General features: G+C 46.7%; 1 protein-coding gene across 2 annotated transcripts; it reads left to right on the top strand.

Annotated features, from left to right (window-relative positions):
* The first annotated feature begins 457 nt into the window (after positions 1 to 457).
* On the top strand, positions 458 to 16,677 carry arhgap1 (Rho GTPase activating protein 1). Of its 2 annotated transcripts, none has more exons than XM_030746495.1 (13): positions 458 to 563; positions 7,378 to 7,621; positions 7,887 to 7,979; positions 8,144 to 8,231; positions 8,739 to 8,870; positions 9,890 to 9,976; positions 11,198 to 11,296; positions 11,591 to 11,698; positions 12,048 to 12,124; positions 12,346 to 12,423; positions 12,736 to 12,864; positions 13,249 to 13,352; positions 13,538 to 16,677. In XM_030746495.1, exons 2-13 carry the CDS (start codon positions 7,498 to 7,500, stop codon positions 13,703 to 13,705), a joined length of 1,287 nt encoding a protein of 428 aa, XP_030602355.1. In that variant the 5' UTR covers positions 458 to 563; positions 7,378 to 7,497; the 3' UTR covers positions 13,706 to 16,677. The 2 variants fall into 2 exon arrangements, with proteins under 2 accessions (XP_030602355.1, XP_030602346.1); XM_030746486.1 differs by having other exon boundaries at positions 7,881 to 7,979.
* Positions 16,678 to 17,262: the final 585 nt, after the last annotated feature.

Below are 17,262 nucleotides of genomic sequence, written 5' to 3'. Positions count from 1 at the left end.
GTTAGATTAGAGGACGTTAGGAACAAACCAGAACAGATGAACTGATCGCGACTGTTTGTGTGGTGTGTGTGTACTTGTCACTGTCCACGCCAGGCTCAGAAATGTCAGTCTCGACCTGCGGGTGTGAGCATGTATGTAGTATTATTGCTGGGGTTTTGTATGGACGGCATCAGTGTACAATCAGCAGCACTAACACTAACTAAAACCGGAAGTGCAGCCCTTTGTTAGTTTTAGTGCTGAACACAGACTGGTGTGTAACTCTGTGCATTCGAGTAACCATCCAGAGGAAAACAGGAAGAAAAAAAGAGCAACAAACACAACGAGACGCTCTGCAAATGTTAGCGCACCACACACGTAATGCCTCTAAGAGACCACCAGGAGGCGCGCAAACATTTTCAGTACGTTTATTTTGACAGGTTCAGTAAACACAAACGGAATCGCATAGCTTTATTTTGAAGATAAGCGGAAGAGGTGTTGACGCAGGTTCGTTGCTGTCAACAGTCCACGGCAACTTCAGACGCTACCGAACCCGTCGGTAGAAACGGCGAAGCAGCGAAATTACGGTAAATAAACCCTTTATTTTCCCGGTTTGAGCAGACAGCGAGCGGCTGAAGCTCGCGGCTGTCATGGCGCAGACAGCCGGGATCTGTGGGCTCTCTCGGTGCGGTGAGGCCGTTTTTGCTTTAGCCGAGCTAAGCCTCGTCTCGGTCGGGGTCTTGGTCAGGTTCGTGAATCCTTACTTCGTTTGGGAAGCTTTCGCGTAAAGCGTGTGTCCGTGTGTAGAGCGTGTTGAAGTAGCCGCGGGCTGCTGCGTGGCGGCGCTATCCTGCTTAGCTCTGCTCCAGCAGCAGCTTCAGTGTCGTCTGTAGCTGCTTCGGCGGCGCGGAGTTGCTCACTTGTTGCTTTTATCGGCGGCTTATCAGCAGCGAGGCTTCATCTCAGTCTGCCAAAGTCCGGTTACAGATCTGTCTTTAGTTCCGCCACAATCATTTCCCAAAGATAACCTCTTACATCACAGCTGTTTGGTCTGTTGTGTTATGGCAGTGTGTGCTTATAGCTCTGCGGTGTGTTTGGCTCTTTGTCAGGTGTGATCTGCTGAAGTACTGCTCTGCTTCAGCTCCACACTGACGCAGGGGTTGGAGGCTCAGGCTGGTTCCTGATGGAGTCTTTGAGCTCCACCCTCAGCAAACCCTGGCTGTAGGGCGGAGGTGCTGAGTGGCAAACAGAATGTGAAACCAGTCGGCTTAAAGAGAAGTATTTAAACACTGTGAGGTCTCCTATCGTTTAAATCTAAGGTTGCATTCTTCTGTTCATGTCTGTGACGTACAGCGCAGGCGCAGTGTGTCTGAGTGACAGGCTGTCATCACTGTAAGGATGTAAGGAGCCTTCCAGCCGTGCTGCCTGCATGTAAATGCATGCCTGCAGTGATTCTTACCACTGAGATGAACGCTGTGCAGCAGAGGTGTGAACATCAGTTAATTGATTGTTTACCACACAGAGGAGATGCTCATATAAGACCTCATCTTCCATATCAGCTGTACAGATGCACCTCAGACACACTGGCTGCTGTTTTGTGGTCCTTTAGTTGGTTCAGGTTCTTCACACTGTAGTTTAAGCTCAGGGTCAGTCCCTGGGGCACCTGGAGCTTTGTAGGGCTGTTTGTGTCTCCAATAAGTGCATTAAGATAAGATATCTTTATTGTCATTGCACAATACAATGAAATTTTGTTGGCGCCATCCTCCAGGTGCCAAAATAATAAATACAAGAAATATAAATAAGGATCTGGTATTTACAGTGAGCAGAGGTAGTATGATGACATTACAAACTGAAGAGTGCATTATGGTGCAAAAATGTTACAACAGTTACATAATGTGTGTGTGTGAGAGAGAGAGTGAATGTTGCTGCTGCTTGTACATGTCAGCATTATGGTTTTCCTGCAGATTTGATGGTGCATGCGGTGGTATTTGGCCCACTGAAGCTGCAGTGCCATAAAGGCAGAGAGCAGTGTTTCAGATGGGAAATGCTCGGTGATAATAATGCATTACAGTTTTCTCTTTATTTCTGCAGCACAGCTTTCCTGGGAATCTTTTCCCAGCCCCTGGAGCACACTTTGACTAAACTGCTTTCCTCAGCTGCTCTGCAGTGCTGTGAGAGAATAAAGGGGGCAGGGTACTGTGCTCCATCCTTCTGCTAAAGGCACAAATGAACACAGTGGCATTATGGGTGTGTGCACAGGGATGCGGTGCAACATAATCTGCAAACAGTGCCATCTGCATACACGGTGTTGTTCCTGGACACACTCCAGGATTCAACATATCCATGATTTGTTTAAATAGAGCATTAACCCAGCAGGTACCCCGAAACAACAGGTTTCTTCAAAGCCTGTGAGTCTGCGCTTCGCCTCATAGGCAGACCGATCACAGCAGAGCATTCAGATCAAATCCAGAGGCAACCTTGTCCACACTGAGGACACAACCCTCTGGTTAACAAATCCAAGCAAACAAACACACAAACCGTGCTTTAACTGACAAACTGAGCAGGGAGTTGGGACTTGGCTTTCGGGGCTAATCCCTGTATGCTGCTGTAGATACTGGATGACTTGTTCACTGGTAAAGACAAACTCTGCTCTGTGTGCTTCACTTTCTTCTGACTTCTGACCATTTGCACTTCCACCGTGTCAGGATGATCCTGCTCCTTCAGTTCTCTTTGCTTTTTATCTGCAGATGTTTGGAAACACAGTATCCAGTGTCTGCAGATGTTTAACACTTCAGGAAAGCACCGTTCCTTTCATTTAGAATCTGATTGTGTTTTAATGCTGTTTTAGTTGTAGAGCTTCATCATGTCTGGAAATAAACTGTGTCAGGTGTTGCACCCTCTGCTGTGACCTGCTGAAGTCAGTGAAAGGAAAAGAGGAAGCTGTTACTGTGCATGTCATCAGAAATGCTAGCCAGCATCCTCCCCAACAGATTCTTGGTTACTGACTAACATGCTGATAGTGTGCAAACAGTTGCTTTTTCACTGTGTGTGTCTGTGTGTGTCTGTGGTAAGCTGCAATAGGCTGACTGACTGTTGGTTAGTAGCGATATTTATTTAAAGCTACATGCTGTCAGCTAGTATAACATCACAGCTGTGTGTGTGTGTGTGTGTGTGTGTGTGTGAGCAGGGTAAATAATAAGCAGGGGCTGGGGGATAAAAGGGAAGCATGTAGAAGATAAGGAGGGTTAATAAGTGAGGAGAAGAGTGATGCAGTTATTGAACTGATGAGCCTCCATTATGCAGCTCATGCTGTTATAAACGCTGTTGTTGGAGCTGCTGAAGGCTCCGATTGAAGGTCATCGCAGTGGAAGAGAGCCACCACAGAGGGATGAACATCCGCCTTCAGTCACATGTACTCTCAGAAAAACCAAGCCCCACTGAGGTCTAAGGCTTCTCACTCTGATGCTGTTTCACACCTCAGGCCGGCGCTCATCATGTGATCCTGTCAGGGTTATCGGTTCCTTTGTTACTGGAGAAGAAAACTCTGCAGGTGTTGCTCAGATAAAGAACCCACTCTGAGGTAGAGCATCCTCACTGGTTAGTGCCCATTAGTTCAGGTCGTCTTTGAGGAGCTTTTCTGGTTTCTCAGCACTACAAAAACATGCTAAGTTGACCCGAGTGTGTGAAACACAATCTTAACTTCAAGAGTTTCACTTCCTGCTCAAATAAAAAGCAAAGAAAGAGGCAGCATGAAGTCACTGACTGGGGGAGAGCAGCTGGTTCATGCCCAGAGATCCTGTGATGAAAATGTGCCTTTGTTCCTGTTTAACTGCTCACAGTGACAAAGACCCACCGACAGCTGCAGCACCAGTGTTCATGTTAGATAACACAATAAATAACCTGACACACTGGTGCTTTATCACAGCCCTGTGCTTCATTTTTCTGCCCAGTCTGCAGTGAGCAGTGTCTCAGGCTGTCACTTGGAGAAGGTTGTGTGTCTGTCAGTATGCCAGGTGATGTTATTTATATCAATCAGTAGCAGCATGTACAGCTGTGCTTGTCAACACATGTCTCAGTGCACACAGGCTGTGTGATTATGACCTAAACGATCAATTATCACAATCATTCACTTTTTGTGACACACCGTTTTAATGTACTGTGATGTAAACACAACTTTGACATCTTCACATGTGTGCAGATCTTTGCACAGAATAAAATCAGTCCTCCTTATTCAGTCAAAACTGAATGAGCAGGACACACACTGCTTTCACCCTCACACTGTGCTGCATTCCTGTGAATGGAAAAATGAATCTGTGCAGACAGGTGTTCATTCACCTGGCCTCAGAAGCAGAGTCTCCATGCACCTGCACGATGGACGTGACTGAAACCACAGCTGAGAGATCCATGCATACTTCTCCTGCACCATTTTTGGCGCAGGTTTTTCCACTTGAGAAAGAACAATAGACTAATGCATTGTTAGTCCATTGTGTTGACCATTTTCCTGAAGTCTTCATCACTCACTGCATGATTGTGTTTGTGATTTCAGTGTGTGTTTGTGGGCTGGATGGATCTGCACACGTGCAGTGCAGGCTTGTCTGAGTAGATGCTGGGTGATTGGTGTCAGTGAACACTGTTGGCCTTCGTGTTTTTAGCTGGTTGAATAAGTTAGTTGTGTTGCTTTGTGGTGCAGACACAACTCTACAGCAGTTGTTGTGTATGGTTTCTTTATTGGTTAATGTCACCTGCTCTAAATCTGAATTATTCCTCAATAACTGATGATGCTCTGCTTGGAGGGAAGGCGCTTCACCTCCTGCTGTGCGAGGCATTTGAATTTAGTGGTTTGACTTAGTGCTGCTCATCCAGAGTAGTCGAGGAAACCAGGCTGTGATTGGCACATGCAGGTGTGTGGTCAGGCGCTGATTCAGCAACTGTTGTTTTACTGTGTTGGTGGAACATACATTTCAATACATCATGTTTATTTAACTGTGGGAAGCCAGTTAAACTGTGATTGAGATTAAAATTAATCTAATCTTGCAGCCCACGCAGCATCAAGACTTCTCGTATAGCAGTTATGTTTTGGTTCAGCAGCTGACATCTGCAGTGATGCAACACGAGCACCCTCACAGGCTGATGCTGACTCATTCTTAGAGGGTTCAGCAGGAGAGGGAGCGCCTCGATGCCACTGAGTCTCCAAAATGAGCTGTTTGCACTGAAGCTTGAGCCACCCCTCATTTCTTTATATTTTGCTAATTAATTGGGAAATAGGTGCAGTGATGTATGTGCAAACATACATGGAAATACAGTATATAAAATAAGAAGGGACAAAGATGTGTTTTTTTTTCTATCCAGGGATGCTTTTACTGCACTGGCAGTGTGTTTGGGATCGTTGTCATGCTGAAAAATGAAGCAGTCAGATGCTTTCCAGGGACTGCATGGTGCAAGTCTGTCAGATCTCAGCACCACTGGCTGAAACAGCCCAAACTGTGACCCATTCTCCACCGTGCCTTACAGATGGCTGCACACACTCAGGGCTGGGCCTCTCTCCTCCCTACAGACTGATGAACCAAAATGTTCAAATTTGGCTTCATCACTCCATCAGACTCGTTGCCACTGATTTACAGTCCAGTTTAGGCTGTTCTCCCCTCTGATGAGGCTTCAGTGAACAGCAGACGGATCAGCTGAAGGTCCAGATGCATCTCTCAGGAGCTGCGTGAAGCTGACACCCCAACCACGTGAAAAATTCCAGCAAATAGACTGAGTGGTTAGTTCTCCGTTTGTGCTGCTTTCGTTTCTGAGTTATTAAAGATTATTTTTTTTAGGGCATCTAAAGGTCACCCCCCTCCCCCCCATTGTGCTCCAAAACAAACCAGATTGGTCTACTTTTTTAGTGAGTCGTGTTACCGCATAATTTTCTGATTGGTTAAGATGGTGCATGTGTTTTGTTTTTATTAGCAAGCACTCCCTGTTAGCGAAACTTTTGTTTTCTCCGTTTATTTCTGTACAAAACACGCATCGAAGGTGAGGACAATACACAGGAAAAAACATGGCGTAAAGTATTGGGCATAACTCTGGTTTTACTTGGCAGCAAAAGCAGCACAAACGACCATTTTAACGGCACAAAGCGGCACAAACGGAGCACTAACTGCTCAATCTGTTTGCTGGAAGTCTTCATGTGGGTGGGGTGTCAGCTTCACGCAGCCTCCCAGGTCCTGCATCAGGTCTTTGCTGGATGTGTTTCCCTGTTCCTTTAAGGACGTGACTCTCAGATACTGTTTACAAAGTGACTAAAGATAGAAGCTAACATTGTCCCTTTGCTAGCCTGTCTGTAATGTGTTTGTCCCCTGAGTTAGGGGCCTTGTTGTGTTTGAATGCCTCGTAGGGCAGGTGTTGGGGCACTTAACAAAAACAACAGTCAGGTACAAGGATTGGACTGAAATTGTGTTAAAAAGCAGCCAAAAACATCGAAGGTCCCTCAGAAAGCCTGAAGACCTGTTGCTCAAGAGCACTTTAAAAATTCCAACAGTCTGGCTCCTTGGAAGCTGAATCTAAAGAAAGCAGAAGGGCACTCTGGTAATGAGGGGGCTCTAGACTTTTGCACAGTCTCACGTCTCGTTGTGGTCTTCTCAGTGCAGCGGTGCTGTGTGTGTGAATGCCGCTCTGTGAGGCTTTGGCTGGAGTTGCTGTCTCAGGACTGCAGTGAGAGCTTTTTCTGCAGAGCTGGGCTGAAGGGGTTTGGATCTTTTGTGTTATGAGAGCTGCATTAAGAGCAGTGAGAGTGATGCGACTGAGACGAACTACACAAGTGGGTGATTGTTGCCACACTGTTAGGCCTGGATGTTGTTGATGTGTGTGCCCTGTGACCATTCCCAGGATTATCCAATCAGATTACAGTAGTGCTGGCTCTTTTTGCTCCCATCCTTATGTCTGGAGCTTATACTTGGTTACAGTGAGTTATCAGGACTTAGCAGCACTTCCCATCTACCTCCAGTTTGCTCTTTTCAGATTTTGCTTTGTTCTTATCAAAAATGGTGCGACCACTTCAGCCTCTGATGTTTGCTCTTTAATTGATAGCATGAATCGCTCCAGGCTGTGAGAGAGAGATGTGTTGTGTGATGGTTCATGTACAGCAAGTGTTGATGGTGCTGATGCTGCTGCAAAAGCATGAATCACTCGTTTTTCTTCTTTCCCACACAGCTGTGAGAGATGGCACAAAGACACTGGACTCTGTGGTTTAGCGTGTCAGAAGAGTAGATGTGCATCAGAGTCCGTCTTTGCTGAACGATCGAATGTGGGGCGGATCTGACTCGTTTGGATCATCTTGTTGTTAAAGGGTCGTTAAAGAGCAGCATGTTCTGTTTGTGCTGAAACCTCGCTGACCTGGAGCGTTTTTGTCTCTTGCAGCTTCTGTGTGTGTGTGTGTGTTTGAGTGACTTGAACAGAGACATCACTGTGTGTGTCAGTGTGTGTGTGTGAGTGTGAGAGAGAGGGGGGCCTTGTAGTGCTGTAGTGTGAGTGTGTGTGATGTCTTCGGAACTGCTGGTAGACGTGGGTGACGACCCTGCAACTGCCCAGCTGGGACAGCTGAAGCTGGCTACCATCGAGGACCAGCAGTGGCCCCCCGACGAGTCTTTCCTCAGCAAGTCAGGTGAGAGGAGTCCTGCACACACCTGCACGTAAGGTCATGTTTGTAAGTGAAGCGCAGGGACACACCTTTTAGAGAGAGAAATGTACAGAACACAGGAAGAAGCACGTCTTACTAACTGTGGTGGTGTGAAGCTTAAAACATGACATGAAATATGAGGACTGTACTGTAGTACTGTTACTGTGATTATTGTCTTATTTACTGTGTGTGTGTGTGTGTGTGTGTGTGTGTGTGTGTGTGTGTGTGTGTGTGTGTGTGTCAGAGACAGATGTTTCCCAGCAGTTTGATGCCAGCTCTCCCCACCTGCCCTGGGACCATCCCTTCTACGACATTGCCAGACATCAGATCATTGAAGTGGCCGGTCAGTTCTGCAGTCACAGACCTGTCTGCCCTTCACAGCTGACCTTTGCCTCCTGCTTTCACGCTTTACTAACAAAACACTGTGTGCTTATGTTTTATTTGTCATTTTTAGTGAAGTAAATTCTTTTAATGTAGGTAACGTCCAATCCATGTCTGTGTCTGCAGGTGATGACAACTTTGGCAGGAAGGTGATCGTGTTTAATGCCTGCAGGATGCCCCCACAGCACCAGCTGGACCATCATAAGCTGCTGATGTAAGCAGTAATGTAACGCAGTCAGAGGCTTTGCTCAGCATTTTCTAATGGGACACAACTGAAGAAGAAGGATTTACTGACATTTTGGTTTCAGTTAGACTCACAGCATTGCAGCGGGGTGGCTGGAGCTCAGGAAGGTTGGTGGTTCGATTCCTGGCTGCACGAGTCTGCCTGCCAGGAATCGAACCACCAACCTGTGTCCTCCATCACCTCCGTCTGAGCCATGTGCTCCTGCCACTGTAAAAAGACATTTTAAAGGTTATTTTATGCTGCTGGCTGTTTCCACAGTCAGTGAGTAAGGGTCTTACATAACTGTGATTTTGACATTGACCCAGATAATCATAATTAGAAGTAATGGAGCAGGCATAGCTCGCTGTTGATCTGCTGTAATGGTCCCTGCTTTGGTGTGTGTCATGCTGTGAATGTAAAGCAGCATTTTTACCCTTGTCTCTGAACACTAAAGGAAGTGCACTGGAGTCGATAAAGATACTGCTGCATGTTTTTCAGGTATCTTAAAGGGACACTGGATCAGTATGTGGAAAGCGACTACACGCTGATCTACTTCCATCACGGGCTGACCAGTGAAAACAAGCCTTCTCTGGGCTGGCTGCGAGACGCATACAGAGAGTTTGACAGAAAGTAAGCTCCGACACACGCTGCACACACAGAGCCTTAAAGAGCTGACCGTCTCTTTGCCAGGCTTCACTTTGGACCCTGAAAACAAACTGCACTTCCTTTTTCCTCATAGTTAGGAGAGGAAAAGGGACAGACGTTTCATTTCCCCCCTGTACTATATAAGCAAAGGTGCACACTGTCACAATCATCCAGTAACACAGTATAGCACTGCAACCCTAACTTTATGCTCCCACACAATATAAAACAGGAGCATACTGTTGTCATACTGTGTTGAGTGGAATGGAGAAAGTGGGGATTCCCCATATCTGCCAGCTGACCTCGGTCCCTGAACAGCTGGCAGCAGCTGATGGTGAGAAACTTCCAGGTAAAGAGCCGGAACATCAGCTCCGGGCTGCAGCCTGATTGATTAGCCTGTGATGCCGACCTCTGATTGGTTGAGCCATAAATAATACAGACTATGACCCATTATTGCACAGTGTTATATGTTTACTAGCCTGCTGGGCACTAAAAGGATTTTGATCACAGTTTAGGGCAAGGCCTCCAAATTAGGGCTGAATAGTTTAGAAGGTCTGCTGAAGGCTTTCTGTTATGAAATGAGGCTGTGATGTTATCCTGACCTCTGCATTTATGTGGTGCTTTCATTAATGGTGGGAGGAGACCCCCATCAGTGAAATGCAACAGAAAACACAGACTATAGCTGCAGGGTTTCACGAGCTGCTTCCACACCTGCAGCCTTGTTGTCACTGCTAGAAGGACCGAGGAGCTGCTGGGCACCCAGTTAATCACTGGTGAACACGCCCACTGAGCCCCAGTGTGCATCCAGGAACTACCACTTTGCACTTGTCAATCATCTTGGCTGACACATGTCAAAGGTGAGAACACTGAGCATTAGGACAGCAAGTCTACAGTTGTGTGTCCTTCTGTGGATGACGGCTGTGTTACTGTTCACAGCAGTCTTTGTGGTTGGTACTGTCATCGTTATGTAAAAAAGGCTGCACAATATCTGCTGTGTGTGTTTGCAGGTACAAGAAGAACATCAAGGCCCTGTACATCGTCCATCCTACCATGTTCATCAAGACTCTGCTGATCCTCTTCAAACCAATCATAAGGTTAGTTTCCTGTTCCTGAGTGGGATTCTCTAATGAAGCCACGTCACACATTTACAGAGCTGCTGTAAAGACGTTTCTCAGACTGAGCTGTTGCAGCGGTGGCTTCCTGTTACAGTACCAGGCTCAGGCTCAGTGGCACCTGTCCGCTCACATGCCTCATTTGATACACCTGGAACTGAGAACACCTGGGCTAGGATTAGTATTTCAAACATTACCACACACCTTATTTTACATACTGATTGATGCATCAGCCGTGGGAATATTTTGACCGACAGTACTACTGTGCATTATGCAGTACAGCGTTACTCTGTGGATAAATGCATGTACTACTGCAAAGTGCTGCTGCTGAGCAGTTCCACAGGTGTGGATACCTGTGTTTCTTCCTACAGCTCATGCCTATGATTTCTTTAGGAAGCTTCAAGCCTCTAATCAGTGCATGATGACTGAACATGAATTTGAGGCAGCTCCACCAATGATGGGACTTTACTGACATCTAGTGGCAGTAGTGGAGAGCTGCAGCTGTGACCAACGTGAATCTTAAATTTCCTGCAGGGTTTCAGGTTCAGCTCTTGGTGCATACTGATGCATTGGAACAAAGCTGATGTATATCACCTCTAACATGTGTCACTGCAGAGCTCAGCTCAGAGTGCACATCAGCAGACACACAGAGTCACGGCAGCTGCAGATAGAAGCCAAAGTTAGCACTTCAGTGTTTCTGACAGCACGCTGACTCACACTGAAACTACTGACATGACTGCTGCTGTTCAACACACACATTAAAGGAAGAGTCTGACCACTGCAGTGAGGGGACTGAGTGACCACCTTCATCCTGTGATGAAGCAGCTTTATATTGATGGGACAGGGTTGTGTCTCAGCCAAATTTATTCTTTAATGTTTCAAAAAGCAGGAAAAGCTAGCATATTTAATAAGAAGATACCTAGGCATTTACTGGTAATAACTGGATAACTAATGTCTTCTGATGACTCAGTTAAGCAGTTGTTGCAGCTTCTCTTTGAGTGCAGCAGTCTAAAATGCACAGACTGAACCTCAGCCTTGTACTCAGAGTTACACATGCTGTGTGTGCTGTTTGTTACCTTCAGTTTCTTACATCTGCATCATAAACTCAGGTGGACAAATGAAACGGTCTGAGCATCAGCGGCTCACAGAGTAATTCTGCAGGTTGTGAGGTGAATCTATTTGAAGACTGTCTCTGTCTCTTAGTTTTAAGTTCGGCAGGAAGATCAACTACGTGAGCTATCTGAGCGAGCTGGAGGATGTGGTCAAGTGTGATCAGCTGCTGATTCCCACCCGTGTCAGAGAGTAAGTGTTCATGTCCAACTCCACGTTCTGTTCTCCAGCCAAGCTACTGAAAAGCCTGAGTCATGATGTAAAATGGAAATCAAACAGTGTCTTCTCACTGTGTGACCGAAGGCTGAATGAGGCATGGAGACCAGCTGTAGTATTGAAAGAGTTACAACAGAAGTTTTTTTGGAGTCCTTTGGACTGTAGGATTGTTTTCATTTGCATCCTGTTATCATTTGGAATCTATTTGAAAGCTAGTGATGCTGCGTGTGCGGTCCCGCACCACAAAGACTAACATCGTCTCTGTGGCAGGTACGACAACAAATTAAGAGCGTCTCTGAAACCCAGCACCCAGCCTCCCGTGTCTCCTCCTCACAGCCCTCCTCTGCCCAACCAGGTGTTCGGAGTGCCGCTCGCACTGTGAGTAGCTGACCGTGTGCTGTCTGTGTGCCATAGCTGCTGTAGGAGAGATACAGGAACCTTGTAGTAATAACTGTGGGGGTCCAACATAACTATAACAGCTTTCAGTCTTCTTTTGGGCAGTCAGCAAACTTGAGCAGTTTTTAATTCTGTGCATGTTTTTAGTGGCTTATTTGTGTAATGCTTCAAAATAAAAGCCTAAATAAGTGCATGGATGGTTTCAAGATGCCCGCCAAGTGGTGAGAGTGCGTGCTGTTGCTTTGGTCCAGGCTTGTTGTTTTAATGTGTGTGTGTGTGTGTGTGTGTGTGTGTGTGTGTGTGTGTGTGTGTGTGTGTGTGTGTCTGTCAGGCTCAGACAGAGGGACCCAGAGGGTGATCCAGTTCCTGTGGTGATGAGAGACACCATTAGCTTCCTTTCAGAGCAAGGTAACACAAACACGATGCATGGATGAAGCGTCACTGAGGTCCAGAGCAGAGAGCTGCTGCAGAGGTGTATCAGAGCAGGCTGTCAGCAAAGCCTGCTGCCTGCACACACTTATACACCTGTGCTGTGCTGCTCATGCTGTGCATACAGATGGTGTCTGTAAGAAACACTTCTTTCTTTCTGTGTGTGTGTGTGTGTGTGTGTGTGTGTGTGTGTGTGTCAGGCTTGGAGATTGAGGGCATCTTCAGACGATCTGCCAACGTGACTCTGGTGAAGGAGGTCCAGCAGAAGTACAACTCGGGTATGACCACCAGGCCTCTTTGACCCACCTGTGAAGCTGAACAGTCACCTGCTCGACCCATGTGACATCATGTGACATAAGCTGCAAACTGCCAAAAAAGTTGTGTCCACACAGTGAGCATGATGCTGCCAAACACAGCAGCTGTGCAGCAGTTAGACTGCAGTGTTTGTGGTTCTGTTACAGCAGGTTATTTACAGATGCGCAGACACTCATTTCTTGCTCTGATGGAGCTGACAGGCAGCAGCTGGAACACACAGACAGTCTTTCCTTTCTTATTGGCTCTGTGTTGTGTTGTTGTTGTGTGTTTGTTAGGGGAAACAGTGAACTTCAGAGAGATGGAAGATGTGCACTTGGCTGCTGTCATTCTGAAAAAGTTCCTGAGGGAGCTACCTGAACCTCTGCTGACCTACACGCTCTACAACGACATCGTCAACTTTGCCTGTACGTTGAAGCAGCTAGCACTGCTGTTACATTCACCATTGATTTGTTTTGGTTTGATTAGAATCAAGTAAGAAAGGCTCTGAAGGAAGAGCTCGGCGGTCTGTGTCCAGCTCCTGTGCAGGAAAGCTGCTGCACGTTGTTACGTTCTGATGTAAATGTGTTTCTAGCAGTGAAACTGCAGATCACACCCAGCAGGATAACCCTTACTTTGCTGTAGGAGAGCTGAATACTGACCTGCATGCATATGCAGAATTACAGTGAATGCAAACTCCTGTGAACACCTCATTTCTGTAGTAGCTGGTGTTCTAGTCTACACAGTGTGTTGAGTACTTGCACAGCATCTGGAGCCTGAGTTCACACTGACTCTGTGTGTGTGTGTTGCAGCTGTATCCAGTGAGAGCCAGGCGACGGTAATGAAGACGCTGGTAGAGTCCCTGCCCGAGGAAAACTACGCATCACTGCGATACCTCATCACATTTCTGGCACAGGTACAGCTGACAGCCTGAGAGTCACACTGATGGCTGCTCTACATCATTTAGACTGTCTGTCACCAACAGCATCCTCTGTGTGTGTGTGTGTGTGTGTGTGTGTGTGTGTGTGTGTGTGTGTGTGTGTGTGTGTGTGTGTGTGTGTGTGTGTGTGTGTGTGTGTGTGTGTGTGTGTGTGTGTTTAGGTATCAGCCAACAGTGAGGTGAATAAGATGACCAACAGTAACCTGGCTGTGGTGTTTGGTCCTAACCTGCTGTGGGGGCGGGACAACGCCATGTCACTCAGCGCCATTGGACCAATCAATAACTTCACTAGAACCCTGCTGGACCAACAGCACCTGGTGTTTGTCTAAGCACCACAAAATGCAGCTGCGAATAAACACAAAGGATCCACTCTGCAATTTTCTTATAGCAATGAATTATGCTACTAAATTTAGTTTTTTCTTCTCCTTGCCAACACAATATAAACTGTATCTGGGGCCTTCCCCTCACACCAGACCTCTGAATAGCACATCTGTTTCCCTGCCATGTTCTGGGCCTTTGACCGCACCCTCGGTCCAGTGCGCTGAAGCCTCTGTGGAGGGCACTGAGGACTCTCCACATCGCTTTGCTTTAGCTGTTTTCCCACACACTCACAGAACACATTATAAATTCCCAAAAACATGTGCCACACGAGTACAGATCTAAACATGTCATCCATTTCTCCCTGTGAGCACAGTGTGAAGCTGAACCATGATGCAGAGTAGCAGCTCACTCTGGTTATCAGGCTCACACTGTAAGAGCTGTAACATGAGGAGGGGGTGTGTATCTTCCAGGACAGCAATGCACTCATGAAATCTGACAGTGTGAGTGCACTGCAGCCTGCAGGCCTGTCACGTGGCTCCTTTGTGAAGCTCCCGCCTCCTGTTTCTTCCATCCGGGCCTTCGTGAACTCCATTCCTACCTGCATGCTTTCACGTGTATATTCAGGTGTGTCGGGCCCTGCCCGAGCACAGCGGCTGGTTATCGTCCTTGTATCTGTCAGTAGGATAATAGCAGTTGGACGTAGATGTCCCCTTTCTTTCTCTTTGTGTGTGTGATGTGGAGTTTGTTCGTCCCATAGGGTTCTGACTGTGTACTAAAGAGGGCGTTGATGAAGGTGAGACTTTGCAGCTCCATGAAAGACTCAGGTTAACTTCAGACTGGTGAACTTGGTACCAAACTTTGAGGACAATCTATGAGATGCTGTACTGTAGAGGAGTCGTGGCACTCAGTGAGCACATACAGCTGTACAGGAAGTGCTGGACCTGAAGCTGCTGTGGTTTCACACCAGCGGTCTGCAGCAGTGTTTCTCTCCTATATCTGACTGATCCTCACTAATGACATAATGTGGAAACACGGGAACCACAGCCTGACTAAATTCAGCTTTCACTGTAGGAACTCTGATTCTGGACTCGTCTCTCTTAGCTTTGATAAGTAGCTAATTTTACTGGTGGGTAAACGGCACACACACAACAAAAGGTCTGCTTCTTTCCTGAATGACAACTGTGTGTGTGTGTGTGTGTGTGTGTGTGTGTGTGTGTGTGTGTGTGTGTGTGTGTGTGTGTCAGAGAAGGTGACCGGTGAGCACCACTCCAGGCACTCTGTGGGTGTGGTCATCAGCGTGGAGCTGTTTATTACAGGTGTGGTGCTCAGAGAAAGGAGGGGGAGGTGTCCTTCGGTCTCATGCAGTACCCGTGTGCATGCAGGGGACCCCCCCACAGGGATTTGTGTTATCAGAGTTTGAAACTATGAAATAGGCCAGCGTCTCATTCCTGATCATGTGAGCAGTAATCCAAGTTGGGCAGTAATGGCTTTGCTTTTTCCCCGTCTCCGTTCTGACCTCCGTTCTCATGTTTTATATCCTCAGTTGCCATATTTTGTTTCAGGTTCTGCCACTAAAGGAGTTTGTCCAAGTTGTGTGATGTTTGTGGCTCTTCACCCAGTGCTGTACTGCTGAGTGCTTCCAGCTTTCCAGTCATGCTGCAGCAGCACCGTCAGAAAGTATTGTTCTTTCATTTACTGGAGCATTAATGTAGAGTAATGATGTGTTATACCATTGCTGTCTGTGGCCAATCACAAACCAGTATTCCCTTCAGCTATTATTATATTTGATGGCATTTTAGTCACTACAGGCATTTGGGAGCAGGCCAGTGTAATCTGTAATCAGATTACACTGGCCTGAAGCTTCCTGCTGCATTTGCCTTCCATTCCTCACCGCTCACGTTCTTTGTGTTCCCAGGACAAACGTGGTTCCTGTTTGGACTGTGCGGCACCCTGGAAAGCTCTGCTTTTCTCCTCAGTTTACATGACCTCATGTTTGCCATCTGTGCCCATCCAAAGCCTCAGTCTGAGCTACGTTAACCCGCCATCTGACCCGTAGCTGTTGATTATGACTGTAACTGGAAGTTGACCTTTGTGACCCGGCTGAGGTGTCTCCTTCCATTTTGTGTAAAGACTCCGAGCCAAATGCTCTTGAACTTGTTGTGTTTGAGTTTGTTAATTATGAAAATACTAGAGTGGGTAAATATGAGTGTTGTAGTGTTCCTGTGATTCTTGGTTTCTATAATGATGTGACTGAAAAGCACCAAAAAATTCAGAATTTCAGTTTGACTGAAGCTGAGAGCAAAAAAATCTCCGTTTACCTGTCCTGATGCCACAGTGATCGACGTGCTGTCGTGTGTGCGTGCGTGTGTGTGCGTGCGTGTGTGTATGTGTGTGTTGTGCCTTATGCCTTATTTGTTTTCCCCAAGTGATCATGTGATTAGCCATCCAAGTGCCAGTGTGATCATCCTGCCATAGATCCAGACAGCAGAGCTCTGGTGTTTGCATGTTCGTGCTCAGAAAGAGCTGAAGGTACGATGAGCGATCACCCGTGGGTGGACGGTGCCCGTGGGTGGACGGTTGCAGTTTGTGCGTCAGCTGAGCTGGAATAACGTCTGGGTTCAGTTTGGTGTAATCCAGAGTCGCCGTCAGCAGATTAAGAATAATAATGTTGGGCTTCCTTTTCTAATGTGAGCTGACGTCACGTTTTCAGTAACATTCCTGCCGAGCGATTACAGCCTCTCTAATCTGTGGATCTTTGTACTGTAACTGTTGTCATGGTGACAGTGAACAACATTCTCCGTGAGAGAACGTCATTGGTTTCCAGGCTGATCTATTTTTACGTAGTGACCTTATCATCTTTTCTTTTTTCATCCTTTTACTTTTGATATGATGTGGAGCTCAGTCTTCTACATGTATGATGTATAATGGTAATATACAGTAATATCAGTGTGTGCAAACAATAAAGAAGTGCTGAATGACAGCTTGGGCTTGATTGGATTTATTAATATGTGTATCCCTAACAGGCTCATAGGACAGCAGTGAGACCTGAGCAGAGCCGTGAGGCCCTGATCACATCCCAGCCTGGAGGCCGCTAACATGCAAACACACACACACTCATGATCAGCACAGCGAGGCGTCACACACATCATAATACAGATGAATTCATTCTGAGGGTCTGAGAATGAGGAAAGCTGTCATCCTGCTGGATCCCTGCTGGCAGCTGCACAGTAGATCACAGCTGACTGCAGCTCCTTCATTCAATTATGTTCTTAGTTTGGCTTCAACAGACGAGCTTCCAGCTATATCAGGAAGCTTTCTTCTAGTTAGATTTATTATACAGATACATAAAGAGCATGCAGAGCTGATTTACTACACACAGACACACATCAATGAGACAAAGAGCAGAAGAGAGAGTCAAACGTCTGAGGAGGACGTCTGGATGAAGCATGCAGGAGCTCAGTGAGGAGGAAGCAGCACCACGACAGCGCAGAGAAAAAGGAGTCCTTTATGAGAACCAGCCTTTGCTTTGACGTCTCAGTCTGCCATCACATCACCAAAGATTAAT

This window comes from Archocentrus centrarchus, chromosome 2 (assembly GCF_007364275.1).
Source record: "Archocentrus centrarchus isolate MPI-CPG fArcCen1 chromosome 2, fArcCen1, whole genome shotgun sequence".
Classification (NCBI taxonomy): domain Eukaryota; kingdom Metazoa; phylum Chordata; class Actinopteri; order Cichliformes; family Cichlidae; genus Archocentrus; species Archocentrus centrarchus.
This window is presented reverse-complemented; position numbering and strand designations above follow the sequence as displayed.

Excerpts from the sequence above, each read along its gene's own strand:
- arhgap1 (XM_030746486.1), top strand. The coding sequence starts at position 7,498 with ATGTCTTCGGAACTGCTGGTAGACGTGGGTGACGACCCTGCAACTGCC. Across the intron at positions 11,297-11,590 it reads ATTCCCACCCGTGTCAGAGA|GTACGACAACAAATTAAGAG; the intron begins GTAAGTGTTCAT and ends TCTCTGTGGCAG. Across the intron at positions 11,699-12,047 it reads TTCGGAGTGCCGCTCGCACT|GCTCAGACAGAGGGACCCAG; the intron begins GTGAGTAGCTGA and ends TGTGTCTGTCAG.